Source organism: Phalaenopsis equestris, unplaced genomic scaffold (assembly GCF_001263595.1).
Source record: "Phalaenopsis equestris unplaced genomic scaffold, ASM126359v1 Scaffold000302, whole genome shotgun sequence".
NCBI classification, from domain to species: domain Eukaryota; kingdom Viridiplantae; phylum Streptophyta; class Magnoliopsida; order Asparagales; family Orchidaceae; genus Phalaenopsis; species Phalaenopsis equestris.
Window position 1 is genome coordinate 618557 of NW_018164744.1, and position 15175 is coordinate 633731.

Genomic DNA, 15175 nt, shown 5'->3' on the forward strand with positions numbered 1-15175 from the left:
TTTACCTCTTGTTTCCTGCTATAAACCTGCATGTTAAACAACAAGGTCATCCTGCATGTCAAAACTAAAACTTTTAGGATAACCATAAAACTAAAACCAAAACAAAATAAAATCTACCGCCACAAAACCAAAACTAAAATTAAGAAATCAAAACAAAATAAAATCTACCGCCACAACAATCAAAATATAAGATAACTCAAAATTTAATCATAAACAAAATAACAAAATAAAAATTGCAACTAAATTAAAACGTCTCTATCGAATGATCTGGAATCCCTCGGAGGAGGTAACCTACGATTGCTAACGAGATTTCTCATGGTCTAAATGAAAGTATGAAACTCATTGAGTTGAGTTTAGTAAATTCATTTGAGACTAAGTGAATCTGAAAAAAATAGTGGTGCCGGAATGAGGGAACCGTGAGATCCTATCTGGTGTCGCTGTAATCCCCCCAATCCCCCCCATAATAATTAAACTTAAACTTGTCATTTAACCTTTTAAGCCTTGGACTTTAGGACTACTACTTCACCGAGAAACTTGGAGCTAACTTTGTGGGCAATAATCTGCGACAGCATGAGGATCTACAACAACATATCTTCTCCTTAGAATTAAATAAAAAGCCATAGGATTCCGACGTTGTCCATCTAGTGCGACATAAATCCTCAACTCTTTCTTTAGACCTTTGCACAACTATGTTGTGCAATTTAAGCCCTTCTTCATTTAGGATTCCGAGGTTGTCGTTAGTCAAGATCTAAATCCTCAAATCTTCCAAGTTATTTATACGATCGTTTCACACAGATGTAAGCTCTACCTAATAAAATTGACAAGATGAAACATTTGAATAATTTTCTTTCCTGAAATTGAAGCCAAATAGTAGGATAGCTTGCAAAGTCATTGAGATTCGTCTCAGGATCTGTGACATCCCCTAGTTCTTCTTCCTTTGAATCCCAAAACAAAATGTTCCAAATTTGAGTCATTTCCCCTTCACACATTCTTTGTCTGATCTATTGAAAAGTCATATCTTTTGAACTATTTGAAGACAATATCCACTGATTTTTATCTAAAGTTTTTTTAGGTGATTCAAGTTATCTAAGATGTAATTAACTATAGAGGCTTACCCTTATAGGAAACTTTCAAGAACTCGGCTTAATATAAACTATTTAATTTTTCGTATTAAATTGAGAACTTGTCGATCAACATAAAAATATGATTTTTCATAGATTTAAATGGATGTCATAAATTCTTTAGTTTATTTAATCGAGTCTCATCAATAAGTAGTGTGTCTACCCCTCAGGATAGATGCATTGTTTGCGGTGTTAGACTCGTTTATTTAAACTAATAAGAATATGAGATCAGTTCAGTATTGTATTTTCAAAATTTAAAAATGTTAATTTTTTCATATTATATATACATAAATTAAATTAAAATCGGACGTCGGGATATCCATTATGGCAACCGACAACTTCCAATTTGGCTACCGATATGGAATAGTACATATAGAAATAAATATTTTGAAGATGTGGAAAATTGGTAATTAATAAAAGAGGTGCTCGTATGGAACTTTTTTTTTTGTTTCTATATTTTTTATTCGGAGATTTGAATCTAAGAGACTCACAAAATTTACATTGATTCTTCATTTAGCAGCTTTATAAAATAATATGCATTTATTAACACAACAATTAATCTTCTCTGATTTTAAGCCTAACTTTAAGACCAAATTTTTTATTATATATAAGTCTTGTGGAAATAAATTTTTTTTGGATTTATCCCTTTCAATAATCCTGCAACATAATTGAAGTACTCTTGGGGCATGTTAAACTTCATCTTAATTATTTAACATTCTAAGAGCTACACATAACTCATAATGGGATGCACAACCTTCTTATAATAGTTTTTGTGCCGCGTTTTGTGATTTATACAAATTATATTTAGCTTCTTGGTTTAGTGGCTCTTCCTCCATTCTACTCGGACAATAAGTAATCAATTTGTTAAAAGCTATTTCTATAAGTCTATTTGAGCCAAACACAAGTGATGAATCATATCACGTTGAAAAAATAAAGCTAATGGAAGCGTCAACTTAAATATAAATAACAGATTCAATCTAGTAATGTGAAGTCTAAAATCAATAGTTTAGTTGAAATCCTTGACATTATAAGTCTACCTAACTTCTTTAGTTGTTAAGTATGCTTAATTTTTGTGTTTCGAATTATACACCGAAACTTATCCTTAGATAAGTATGTTAGAAGCTAAGACGTAGCTCGCACGAAGTTCTCAACCACATTAAAGAACTCCTCAAGGAGTCACGTCGCTTGCTCGAAGGTCTCTACCACATTAAAGAACTCCTCAAAGAGTCATTTTATATCTAAATATAGTCTATTGAGCATGAATGACCTAAATATGTGAATATACATAGTCACCTATATATTTGATAAAAAGGTTTATAAAGAACATCTACTACCAAAAAAATTAATTTTTTTTTCATATATAAATTAAATAGCTAAGAAACTTACATACTACACATTTTCATGCTTTGATAAGCAATAGTGTTATGTATATACAAATATGAGAGTTTAGGTGTGAGATATACAAATATATAAGAGTTGTGTGCTAGATATATAAATTTCCCCTTTAAAAGGGTAATTTACATATGTATTGCACATTTCTTATGCATTTACATATCTCAAACCTAACTTTCATATTTGCACACATAACACTCAAAATCTTAATATCAAATCAAAATAACACTATTATACTGCTAGATGATGGAGAGACAAAGAGTGTTGTAAATCAGATTGTAAATACTTTGTGTCCTTCAATTTTGTGTAACAATGGAAAAATTCATTGATGATTTGAGCTATAGAATTCTAACAAATGTTTATTATTAAGAGGCTTGTACACATCTACAAATGAAATAACAGAGCCAAAATCTCAAAAGAATGTGGATAAAAAGAAAACTAAAACAAGGATGCATAAAACAAAAAATAATTTACCTCCGTTTGGGGCAGCTTATCCGCTGCAGAGGCAATTTGAAAACGTCGTCTCACCATTTGGAAACTGCGTTTGAACAACTTATCCAAAAAGGTAGTTGGTTTTTTACACTAAACGAGTAACTCGGGTCGAACCCTGCGGTCCGCGTTTCCGGATAAGCGGCTTATCTGGATAAGCACAAGCTCCCCCAAACACACCATTTAGAGCTTGGAGAAAATGTAATTCTATAGTATAATTTTGCAAATTCGATTATTGAATTGCTTCAAATATACACATTTAACAAAATGCAAGAACTTTCTTCTAGACTGATACATTCATCACTCATCCACCATAAGCTTTTGCAAAGAAGTGGCCATTTATGCTAAGTTGTGAATCCCTTGCTCTTTCTTCTGCAGCTTCAGCTTCAGCTTCTTTCAATAAAAATTCAGCCTCTTCTGAGTCAACCAATTCAAGAGGTGCTGATCTTTCAGACCTTGCAGCAGCATCAATCAGCTCGTGTCTCTTATAACTTGCAACAGCTGCTTCCTTTTCCTTTAATAATACAAGCTCTTCTTTTTCCTGCATCGTGCTAATATTGTTTTCAATATCTTCATCTAACTTGTCAAGGTTTAGAATTGCATTGTCCATTTTATTCTGCATGATTTCCTTTTCAGAGTTCAGTGCCCTTGCTTCAGCAGCTATCCGCCCGGCTTCCTTAAAATTTATTGCAGCAGCAGCAACTTTCTTACTCTGGTGGAAGAAAGTTCCTGCAAAATATAAAATGTGTCAAGATATTTGAACTCTTTTAAGTTAGAAAGGATCTATAAAAAGGTGCGGCAGAAATGCAAAACAAAGATTTTGCTAGGGACCAGCCTGTAGTTTAGTTCCTGCACTGGATATTATATGTTGTCAGAGCACCTGGATTTCCTCTAGAATTCTCTCTTCTGTCCTCACCAACTGCAATTTGTCTTCTCTGGACTTTAAGAAGGATGAAGCTAATTCTTTTCTTAATGCAACCAAATCCTGATAGATTTTGGCTTCTTCCAAAGCAGCATTGCCATGTTCTCTGAGATTAAAACACTTCTGCTCTTCTAAGGAAATAAATTTATCAATTATTTCTTTTTGATGATAATAGCCTCGCTCTGCGTCGATCCGAGACATAGCAGACTTAAAATTATCATATGCTTAATGTCAACACTAGAACTTTTCTCTTGAAACTCTGATACAACTTGAAAAATTTCTCTCTGCTTCATGGATCTGAGATTCATTCTCAGCAATCTCTGATTCCTTCAATCTAACTAAATTCAGAAGCTCATCCAACTCCTTTGCGAAAGCAACTCGTCAACCTCCTCTCTATCATCTTTAACCACGTCAACAATGTAACTATCCAATGTTGAGCGTGCATCTGATATGAGTTTTGCTTCAATATCCATCTCAAGCATGCTCATCTCTAACAGTTCCATTGATGTTTGCCAATCCTCTAAATCTTTGGAAGAAAGTTTCTTGGCTTTTCTATGAATTAGATCTGCTCGATCAGCAGCATCCTGCAAAAGGTAGGGTTGAAAGTTGCAATTCTAGGTTGCTAGATGCTCAATAATATCAACAAGAAAACTAATGAAAATGCGCATACTCGAAAAAAAATAACCAGAAATTTTGCTTTAATGGTGTTGGAAAACACTTCAATTTCTATAACAAAGCGTGTTTTCCTCTTTTAGAAGAAAGGTCTGGATCTATACTTCATTTTCAATATTCATACCATCTTTAGTAAGAAAACTATAGAATCAAAACTATTTTAGAGGGAAGATCAGATATGGTTCATTGGAGGCGATTCATATTCAAACAACCATGACTTGGCTATGTAACTCAACAACAACAACAACAACAACAACAACAACAACAAAAGTAACATGCTGATTACAAATATAACCCATAAAAAAACATTACAAGATATGAATCTAATGTGTTGTGGAAGGTTGTTTGTCTCTTGACTCCTACTATGGAGAAATCATTACATCCGGATTCCGTAGGTGAGGATAGTAGTATTGGTAGTATTGTGGGGATATTTTACCATAATACCCCCATAATATTACCAATACTGCCATCCGCACCTAATCCAAATATATCTCATCCGGAAGTAATAATTTCTCCCTACCATGACATGGTTCAAGGTGGCTCATGTGATTGCGATGTGGTAAAGGAGATCTAAGAATAACGAGAGATGGGGTGTCTACAAATAATTGAGAGAAGAATCACAGCGTTTATGAACTGCAATGGAACCATAAAACCTAAACATACTACAGCCTAAATACCCTCAACTACTGAAACGAAAATTACATGCGACTCTAGCTCTTGAGCATGCTTTGGGTACCAAAACATGAAATATGTGAAGCATAACGTCATGTGTGAGTTAATCTTCTTAACTGCGCCTGAATATTTCATAGTGAAGAAAAGCATTTTTTATGATATTTTATGGCTCCCAATAGGATTACAACTGCAGCAATCTCGCATTAAACTGCTCCACTTGAGAAAGTTATTTTTTATAATACTAAAGCTATAAATATGATGTGTTATGAATACACTTAAGTATGTGAAGCCTTTTTGGAGAGTTTGGCACTGAAAATATTTATTGGCCTGCACACACGAGAGAGGAGGAGGTGAAACAAAGACGAAAAATAAGATAGGAGGATAAAATAATCCGGTTGAGAAATGGAGATGCATAAAAAAAGGAGGATGAAAATAAAGATGAATGAACACCTGTAAGGGTGGGAGGCAGAGGGTAGAGATGAAGCAATGCTAGAAAAGGAGAGACTTTGCAGAGAGGTGGCCACAAGAACCACTAATCTAAATTCATTATCACATTCGATTCATAATTTATTACAAGCAAAACTACCTTACCTTATTTATTAGATATTAAGAAAAGATCAGCAATAAAATTAAATTTATCCTTATCAAAAATAAAATAAAATTTACTAAGGTTAATATCTAACCAACAATACAGTCGTTTCAATTAAGATATCCCTTGGACTGCTTGTTCACCCAAAATATGCTAAGTATGTTTTAGTTAATAAGAATCAAACTAAATGAATGTAATAATTATAAGGGATTTCAGATGCCTTAAAAAAATAGACCGGCATACCTTGGCAAATTGCTTAAGAAGCTCTAGTCCATCTTCCTCAGCAGCTATCTGCAAATTAAGAGCTTCCTGCATCCTTGAATCAGCATAATGCCAGTCCAGCTCCGTCTCTCTCAATGTGTTCAGCAGCTTATCCTTCTCCTTCTCTGCTCCTGAAAGAGATTCACTGACTCTCTCAATGTGCTCAGCAGCATTTTTCTTTTACTTATTTGAAGCTTAATATGAATATGATAACCTACTAAACTACATTACAAATCAGAAAAATCCCTTTCAAATATTACTAGAGCCTTTCAAAACTCTCCCGAAGTTAATTTCATCAACCAAAACATAACATACAGAGTACAGCTAAGAAAACTACGGCTTGATTAATAGTTCATCATCTGTGTACATAATGAACTAGCCCTCACGACAGGATTACATGTATTAAGCCCATAAAAAACCTTACCTACAGAACAGTCCTGCAAACTTGCAAGAACAACCTTACTCCAGAAAAAAAAAACAAATTTACATAAACATCAGTGAAATTCAGCAATCACGGTGAATAATACTGAACAAACGTTGAGAAGATAATCAAGCTCTCCGTTTGCTCAAGCGCCATGAATTAGGCTCATGGTATCTGTCATAGAGTGGCTCAATTCGCTCTTGACGTTTTCGCTTACTCATCTTCGTTGGATCTGCGGATTTATAAAACCTCGGTGCGAGTTCTACGAGCCATTTGGGATCGACTACGGTAACTTCGCGCATGTACTCCTTTGTAGTCATGACCAGTTCATGGTAAATTACCCAATCTGGTTGCCTTTGGAATAGAGCACTGCTGGGATGGATGTAGACTGGTTGATTCTCCACTAGGGTTCTATAACCCTCTTGAGGATCTTTTCTTGCAGCGTGAAAAAAGAATCCTGCAGTAATGGCCTTCCTTATCTTTGTGAAGTTTTTACCGGCACTCAAAACATCCAGTTTATACCTGTAGACCAACAAGAATTCAGATGAAATTATTCAATCTTGGGTTTTTGAAAGTTTGAAAACATGATAACATCACAAGTAGGCAGTGCAAGATAAGTAAATGAGCAGTTGAAGAACCAAGCAATTCTATACAAGTGGCATATTTAGAATTTGTTTGGAGTGGCGGAAGTTACATGTGAAAGGGTTGTAGAATTGCAGGAAAATCAAATTTTTTGAAAGCTGTTTTGTTATAAACTTTTTTATTTTTGAAACATTGGACAAATTCCTGAAATTTCTGAAAGCAAAAAAAAAGGGATCATATACATACCACTCAATTCTTATGTACTTCATATCATGTAAAAAATATAACTATTTAACTTTTAAAAAGTGAACTACACCTTTTCATGTATAGTTTAAGATGAGATGTATGTAAAAATTTACATTTAGGCATTAGATATGTAAATACATAAATAATATTAAGGGTCCGTTTGGGACGGCGACAAGACAGCGTCGCGACCAGGCGCCGCGAAACCTCCTTGTTTGTTTCGGCGTCCCGCTCGCGGCGGGACGCGAATCTAGCGTAGCGCGGGCAGCGGATTGAACCCCGCGTCCCGCTTTCGTGGGAGAGCATTCGTCAATCATACCCTTCCCTTTCCCCTGCCCTAACCTCCATGTTGAAGCCTCCCTGTTTTGTGGAACGTGAGATGATGAACCAAGGAGTTTTCACAACACTTGGCCGAACCAAACAGAAATGTGATCGAATCTCGACGCCGGAGCTCACACGGTAGCCTTCCTCCCCACTCTCGAGTGTGTTTTACTCAACTATAGCGAGCAATCGTCACTATCTACATAGGTAGCGATCCTTTGTCATTGCTTACTTCATCCACAGAATTTCCCTTCTTAGCACTTGATGTGTTCTTCTCAAATCTGAAATGAGCTTTTAAGCAACAATTTTATCAATGGAATATTTGTTTATGCTTGAGAATGTTGTTGATTCAGAGAATGCGTCCTTATCAATGAAATGCTAAGTTCTAGAAGTGACAATTTTCATTAGAAAGTATTACTTTTTAAGCCACGTTGTGAGTGGTAAAGGTATTTCTATTGATACCTTGGTTGTACAAGTTGTTTTTGATTGTCCAAGGTTAACTACAATTTAAAGGTTCATATTCGTATTGGCATGAAAAATTATTATAGGAAGTTTCTTAAAGACTTTTCACAAATTACATTTTTCTTCATTTGATTGACTCAGAAGGTGGTTCCATTTAAGAAGACATTAGAGTGGGAAGAAAATTGTTAGAATTTGAAGGATCATTGGTGTTGGTACTTACTCTAAATATTCCACTTAGTGTTGATATTTTGACTGATGCTTCTTTGAGGCTATCAAAGTTATGTTATATTCTGTATTGTTTTTAAGAGAATTTTTGCCTTAAAAGTATTAAGTTTATGGCTATCACAGTTTTGTTACGCACAACATTACAAAACAGGGACAAAATTGTCATTTGTCCAGAAACAGCTGCCACACAGCTGTTTCCAAACAGCTGAAACAAACAGCCGCCAACTTTCGCGCAGCAGCTTCCCCCACAGCAGCTTTCTGGGGCAGCGCAGCTGCAGCTGAAAAGCTGAAAAACTGCAGCTGCGCCAAACAGACCTTAAAGCTCGTGTTTTGAACAACAAATTATCAATAAGAACTCAATGATCATAATATGAGCTAAACTCAGATCAGATTAAAATTTCCCTGATTTATAATGAGTTGAGCTTAAACACTATCAAATGTGCTTGAGTTGAACTCGAACCAAGCTTGAGTAATTTGCAAATGGCTCGAACACGAGCTAAGTCCTACGCAACTCAGTTCAATTCGCATGTAATCCTAAGCTGTAGCAATAATATAAGGGAAGTGGATTATAAGTGATTCAAATTTGCACTAAACTGTTTAGAAACACTTTGCAAAAAAAATGCATTCATATTAAATGGAAAATAACGTAGATTGCCAAAGAGAAAACAGCATAGGAATAAAATTTGTCTATTAACGATAACATGTGTTCTAGGTCTGCAGCAGCATATGCAACTACCATAACTTAAATTCCAAAAGACCTACCAAACATGAAGCAGATCGTCTGAAATACAAGGAAACAAACAAATTGCAAGCCAATAAGAAACTAAAAGATATAGAAGCACTTAGCATTGCAAAACATAATAAAATTTTCTTAGTGCACAAAACACTGTTTCTTACAGAAGAAAAAGAAGCGAGTTCATCAAAATCATACCTATCCATAATAGTGAGAAGTTGCTTCCTGACATCTTGAGCTCTCCTAAGAGAACGCGACTGTACGAAGTTTTCAAAACACCAAGGGCCAGAAAAGTTCTTAGCTTTCCACGCCTCATAAACAGCAAGCAAAGTCAAGTGGTCACCTTCTGGTTGGAAAAACTTGGCCCGCTTCTGATCTGCCTGGGCTTGCTTCTCCCTTGGCCTATAGAAAATATTGCCAGTTTGAATCATTGCAATGATGGTCAAGATTTCATCGCTGCATCCAAGGTCCACACTGGCAAGCAACATCTTCGATAATGGAGGATCCAATGGGAAATCTGCCATTTTTCTCCCTAATTTAGTCAAAAGTCCCTCTTCATCTAAAGCTCCTAGACTATACAGTTGTTCCATTGCAGATATAAGGGCCTGAGGTGATGGAGGATCCATAAAATCAAAAGACAAGAGATCATTAATCCCCATAGCCTTCATATTCAAAGTTGTTGTCCCAAGATTAATCCTCTGAATTTCTGGAATTGTGGTAGGTGACATTTCATTGCGATAGGCACTCTCGGTATAAAGACGATAACATTTTCCTGGACCAGTACGGCCCGCCCTGCCAGCCCTTTGCTTAGCTGATGCTTGAGATATAGGAGTGATGACCAGAGAATCAAGACCCTGTTTAGGGTTATACACATTTTGCTTAGCAAACCCAGGGTCAATTACATAAAATATTCCATCAATTGTCAAAGAAGCCTCTGCAATATTAGTAGCTACAACAACTTTTCTCTTACCGGGAGGAGCCGGCTCAAAAATTCTCGATTGCATTTCACTTGGAAGAGCACTGTATACAGGCAAGATAATCAGTTCAGGCACATTCTTATCCAGGCCCTTCATTCTCTCATAAAGAGACTGACAAGCATGATCAATCTCTTCCTGACCAGTCAAGAAAAGAAGAATGTCTCCTTCAGGTTCTGTTAAGTGAATCTGCAGAACTGTGATCAGTGCTGCATCTAGATAATCACTTTCTGGCTGCTTCGTGTAGAGTATCTCAACAGGAAATGTTCTACCAGGAATTGTGAAGATATTGCAGTTAAAGAAATACCCGGAGAACTTCTCTGCATCCAATGTGGCGGAGGTGACAATCAACCGAAGTTCAGGCCTCCGTTTCACAAGTTGTTTTAGTAAACCAAAGAGCACATCTGTGTGGATTGTCCTCTCATGAGCTTCATCAAGCATGATAACAGAATACTGGGAAAGGTTGTCATCAACCAAAATCTCCCTCAGAAGCATACCATCTATCATATACTTTATCACAGTTTCTGGACCTGTACAGTCTTCAAACCTAATAGCATAGCCGACTTCCTCACCCAACCGACAACCAAACTCCTCTGCCACCCTTTTTGCAACTGAAGTTGCTGCCACCCTACGGGGCTGTGTGCATCCAATTTTCCCTTTCGTGGTATAACCTGCCTCGGCTAAGTATTGAGTCACCTGTGTCGTCTTCCCAGAGCCAGTTTCACCAATGACAACCAATACCTGATTATCATACACGGCCTGAATCAGCTCCTTCTTCAATTTGTAGATTGGAAGACTCTGCCTATGCTCTTGTATTGAAAGTTTTGATCTTTGGCCAAATGTCAAATCTTTCCCATATGCATCTTTCTCCCATTTGGTTATCAAACACGGCCTGAATCAGCTCCTTCTTCAATCTGTAGATTGGAAGACTCTGCCTCTGCTCTTGTATCGAAAGTTTTGATCTTTGACCAAATGTCAAAGCTTTCCCATATGCATCTTTCTTCCATTCTGGCATGTCATAAGCTGACAATCCTACACCTCTCAGCTCCTGTGCTAGGTGCCTCTCACCTGTCTCTGGCATTGGATCTTCCCATGGTCGATTAAGATCCTTTGGAATGGAATCAAGCATGGTTCTCTGTTGCTGCTCACGAACTTCTCTCCTCTCCTTGATGAGAGCAGACTGGAGAGCTGCAGCCCTACTTAAAGAGCCTTCTGGATTTTTGAAGATCTTTACAGGAGACATGTCAATGGAAAACCGACTCTGGCCTTGCAAAAACGCAGGTTCATCCTCATTGAGTTCAATCTCAAGTTCTTCTTCAGCACCCTCTTCCTGATACAGCAATCCATCCCCCTCTTCATCAAACATTGGATATTCACGAACATCCAGAACACCAGCTGCAATTAGCTGCTTCGCTTCCCACTTCTCAGGCGAGCTCATCCTCTTCAAAGGCCTCCTGGACGATGCATTATTATCATCCTCAAAAATGGTAATCCCCGAGAGGCCTTTCCTTGCAACTGGACCGCTGTTCCCACTAGAGGGGTTGGTCCTTAAAGCTTCATCCTCTGTACTTTTCCTTAGTGGAAGTAGATCCTTCCCGGTTTTTTGATCCACATCCCTCATGGATAGACTTAGCTTTTTCCCAGAAACAGAGATCACTTTCACATATACATCCTGACCACGCTTCACCTCGTCCTTTGCATTGGTTACTCTTCTATTTGCAATCTGTGAAACATGAACAAGCCCTTCCTTCCCTCTGAAATCAGAAAGTTCAACAAAGCAACCATTGTCCATCAGACGCAATACCTTCCCCTTGTAAACCTCATAAAGCTCCGGTTCATCCGAAATCCTTCTACTAGAACGGGTTCTCCCATGCCTAATACCATCATCACCTTCGTCGTCATCACTATAAGATCTATGGTTGCCGTAATCATCTCTTCTATTACTCCTACCTCTATCTCTGTCTCGGTCGTACCTGTGATCCCGATCACGGTCGCGATGGCCTCTACGATCTCTATCATACTCACGATCGCGATGGCGACTGCGATTTCTATCACGATCCCTGTCACGGTCGTGGTACCTGCTTTCCTCCTCCGCTTTAACCTGAGCCTCCTTCTCGATTTCACGCTCGAGCTCCTTGATGCGCTCCCGATCATCGACGCGAGAAAGCCCCGGAAAGGCGGCAGGTTCCTTCTTCGAAGAGGGATCAGATGTCTTGGATTTGGATTTGGGAGGTAAGATTGCATGTATGATGGTGAGGAGAGTGCGAACGAAGTAGTCAGGCATCTCGGCTCCGTTTTCCTTGAGCTTGGCGTCAAATTCCTCAACGGACTCGGCTTTCCGGCCAAGTTCGGTGATGAACTCCGCGAGAACTTTATCACCGCAACCGACATGGCTTTCAAGCTCGGTGCACACCTTGGAAACAAGGGAGAGGTACTCGAGCTTCTTGAGGCCATCCTCGGCCTCCATCACCGCTGCCGGCATGGAAGTAGAATGCGTGGGGTGGATAAAACTAGGGTTACCTTGCTCCGACGTTGCGATCCCGTCGTTGTAGCTATAACCGAGCGGCGGGACACGAAGGGAAGTTTTCGGTTTAGGGTAAGACCGGTAGAGAGGGGCCGGGGGTGAGATCGGCGGGGGGAGGCGTTTCGAGAGGTGAAGTGAAGATTTTGGGGTGTTAATTTATTTTCTTAATTTAATTTTGTTTATTAATAAGAAAAGATTAATTAACATGTTGTCAAATTAATTATAAATAAATAAATTTAAATGTATTTTTTTTAATTTTATTATAAATAAATTTTAAATGTTATATATTAAATTAAATTATTTTAAGAAAATTTTAGTAGTTATTAATTTGTTTAATAAATAATAAAGTAATTTATTAATTAATAAATGTTAATATATTATTTAATAGAATTAGTTCATTCAAATTAATAATAATAATTAATCAGTTCAATCAATATTTAACATTTGATTAATTTTAATAAAATTAAATTAAATATGTCGTTTGAAGTCATTGTTGTCGCCGCCGCTGTAGCAAGACTCCTCCGCTGTCTCAGCCTGCCCGTTGGTCGCCGCTGCCACTTCCCAATCTCGTCGGCCACCGCAAGACGTGCACATTATTTTTAAGTGCACCATTTTCATTTTACTTTAAATCAAGCAAAATGAATGAAATTTTTTATTTATTTTTTCCATCGAATAAAAAAACTCCAAAATAATTTAAATACAATATTCACTTCTGCATTGTATTCATGTTACACAATAATATTTTTTTTAACAAACCAAACTGCCCCTAAGACATTTGAAAATCATATGATAGTTTCGAAGCATACTTTTAAAGTGTGGTATTTCTATTTCTTATAAAGGCATAATTTTAAAGCTTTTAACCACATAAATTCTACTAAAAATTGCCACATTGTTTTTGAAGATTTACTAGAATTTACTTACCAACATACTAAAATATTTTCAGGATTTAACTACCTCATTATTTGATAATATGGATTTACAGGATATAAGAAATCTTACTTGCAACCAAACATCCTCTTATGGTTGGTTTGAAGTTAAGAACACTGCATAGGGATGAGTTTGGCGCAAAAAGAGTTATGTGATAAAGAAAAAGGCTCAAGCCCAATGATCCGGCTCAAACAGTGGGCTCATATATGAAATTTGTTGACTTTCTATTTTTTTTATTATGACATATTTTTTATGTTGCTAAATAAATTACATGCACAACGAATATAAAATTAATCAGTATTATTTTATTTTAAATTTAGTATTTTTAATTTTAATAAAAATTGAATTAAATTTCTAATTATGTATCTTTTTCCATTTTGGAGTGAATACTATTAGCATATAAACAATATTTTATAATTTGATAAAGTGATAGTTTAATGTTTTAGTGTTGTACGAGGATACAACACACACACACACATAGATAATAGAGAAGTAGCAGGAGAAGACACAACACAACTTTTTACGTGGAAAAATCTTGAAAAAGGGAAAAAATTATGAGGTTTAACCCAGTCAAAATAATTCATTATATGATTGTAAGTACATAGGTCAATAATTTTCTTGAATTAGGGAAGATGGAATTACAAAATTGATAATCATATATGCACAAAAAATTTTCAATGATGGTAGTTATAATTGGGCTACAACAAATGTAATTCTTCTCAATAACGCAATAATAGTGATGGTGAGCTGCAAATGTCATAGTTGATTGCTACGAAGATAGTAATCTTCGACAAATATTATATATGGTGGTTGTAATAATATCAGATTGTCACAATAATCAGTAACAAGTATAGAAATTCTGTTGTGGGAGTATTCTAATTGTGTTCTATCAAATAGGAGCAATAATATTCTTTACCTTACTAGAGATGATATAAAGAATGTTAGCTAATCTATCGTTTGAATAGTTTTGAAGACCGGTCAGGTAGATAAGATACTAGATCTCACTATAGAGTTAACTCTTCGCCCTCCACCTGGGGGCTAACATCTTGTATCAGAACCTAAAATTATAAATCAAATTAGGGGATTTAGTCTGTCACTCTAAAGTTCTCTAATTCTACACCCTTCAAATTTTATTTCTTTATTTTTTTGCACTCAACCCCATGAACTACATTCCCATCCATGAAATCAAATGTGATTCTTATCATTTGTTCACTGAGACAATACCATCTCGGATCTTACATGTTCTCACAACATGTATTAATAACTTAATTGGCCAAATCAAGAAGTAAATGAAGTACAAGATTTAAAATAATCACAACTTGTTCTAACATTAAGCTCTAATACAACTCTAATACTTCACACAACTTCCTTTCAATACATAATCACTTATCGTTTTAAGGAAAAAAATAAAGAAAACTACTCAGAATTCATGGAGAAAACACAACCACACTTTAGTTTAAAAGTAGAAATCATGCACACAAACAAGAAATCAAAAATAAAACCAAATTTAGTCACAAAGATAAATACTTATCTCAAATCCTCTCCACCAAATGTCTTGAATTTCCTTTGAATTCTCTTTCTTCATTCACAATACAAACTAAAACTCAAAATAAAAAGAAAGAGTGGCCGGTGGCCGGAGGCGGCG

General features: G+C 36.4%; 2 protein-coding genes across 4 annotated transcripts; both read right to left on the minus strand.

The window, feature by feature from the left end:
* Positions 1–3841: 3841 nt before the first annotated feature.
* Positions 3842–6216, minus strand: LOC110025554. The gene is made up of 2 exons (XM_020726107.1): positions 6101–6216; positions 3842–4508 (listed from the first exon to the last, which is right to left on the minus strand). The coding sequence occupies exons 1-2, from the start codon at positions 6170–6172 to the stop codon at positions 4269–4271; spliced, it is 312 nt and encodes a 103-aa protein (XP_020581766.1). The 5' UTR covers positions 6173–6216; the 3' UTR covers positions 3842–4268.
* A 213-nt stretch (positions 6217–6429) lies between these two features.
* Positions 6430–12739, minus strand: LOC110025553 (probable pre-mRNA-splicing factor ATP-dependent RNA helicase DEAH5). Of its 3 annotated transcripts, none has more exons than XM_020726104.1 (3): positions 11087–12739; positions 9304–10953; positions 6430–7061 (listed from the first exon to the last, which is right to left on the minus strand). In XM_020726104.1, the coding sequence occupies exons 1-3, from the start codon at positions 12559–12561 to the stop codon at positions 6668–6670; spliced, it is 3519 nt and encodes a 1172-aa protein (XP_020581763.1). In that variant the 5' UTR covers positions 12562–12739; the 3' UTR covers positions 6430–6667. The 3 variants fall into 3 exon arrangements, with proteins under 3 accessions (XP_020581763.1, XP_020581765.1, XP_020581764.1); XM_020726106.1 differs by having other exon boundaries at positions 9304–10881; positions 11015–12739; XM_020726105.1 differs by having other exon boundaries at positions 9304–10820; positions 10954–12739.
* Positions 12740–15175: the final 2436 nt, after the last annotated feature.

What these genes read in the sequence shown, in the direction of transcription:
- LOC110025554 (XM_020726107.1), bottom strand. Translation starts at nt 6,172, where the DNA reads ATGCAGGAAGCTCTTAATTTGCAGATAGCTGCTGAGGAAGATGGACTA. An exon ending in TTCTTAAGCAATTTGCCAAG is followed by an intron (nt 4,509 to 6,100) that starts GTATGCCGGTCT and finishes TACCTTTTGCAG; the next exon opens with GATGCTGCTGATCGAGCAGA.
- LOC110025553 (XM_020726104.1), bottom strand. Translation starts at nt 12,561, where the DNA reads ATGCCGGCAGCGGTGATGGAGGCCGAGGATGGCCTCAAGAAGCTCGAG. An exon ending in TCAGCTTATGACATGCCAGA is followed by an intron (nt 10,954 to 11,086) that starts ATGGAAGAAAGA and finishes TTTGATAACCAA; the next exon opens with ATGGGAGAAAGATGCATATG. An exon ending in CTTCTCACTATTATGGATAG is followed by an intron (nt 7,062 to 9,303) that starts GTATGATTTTGA and finishes GTTGGTCTACAG; the next exon opens with GTATAAACTGGATGTTTTGA.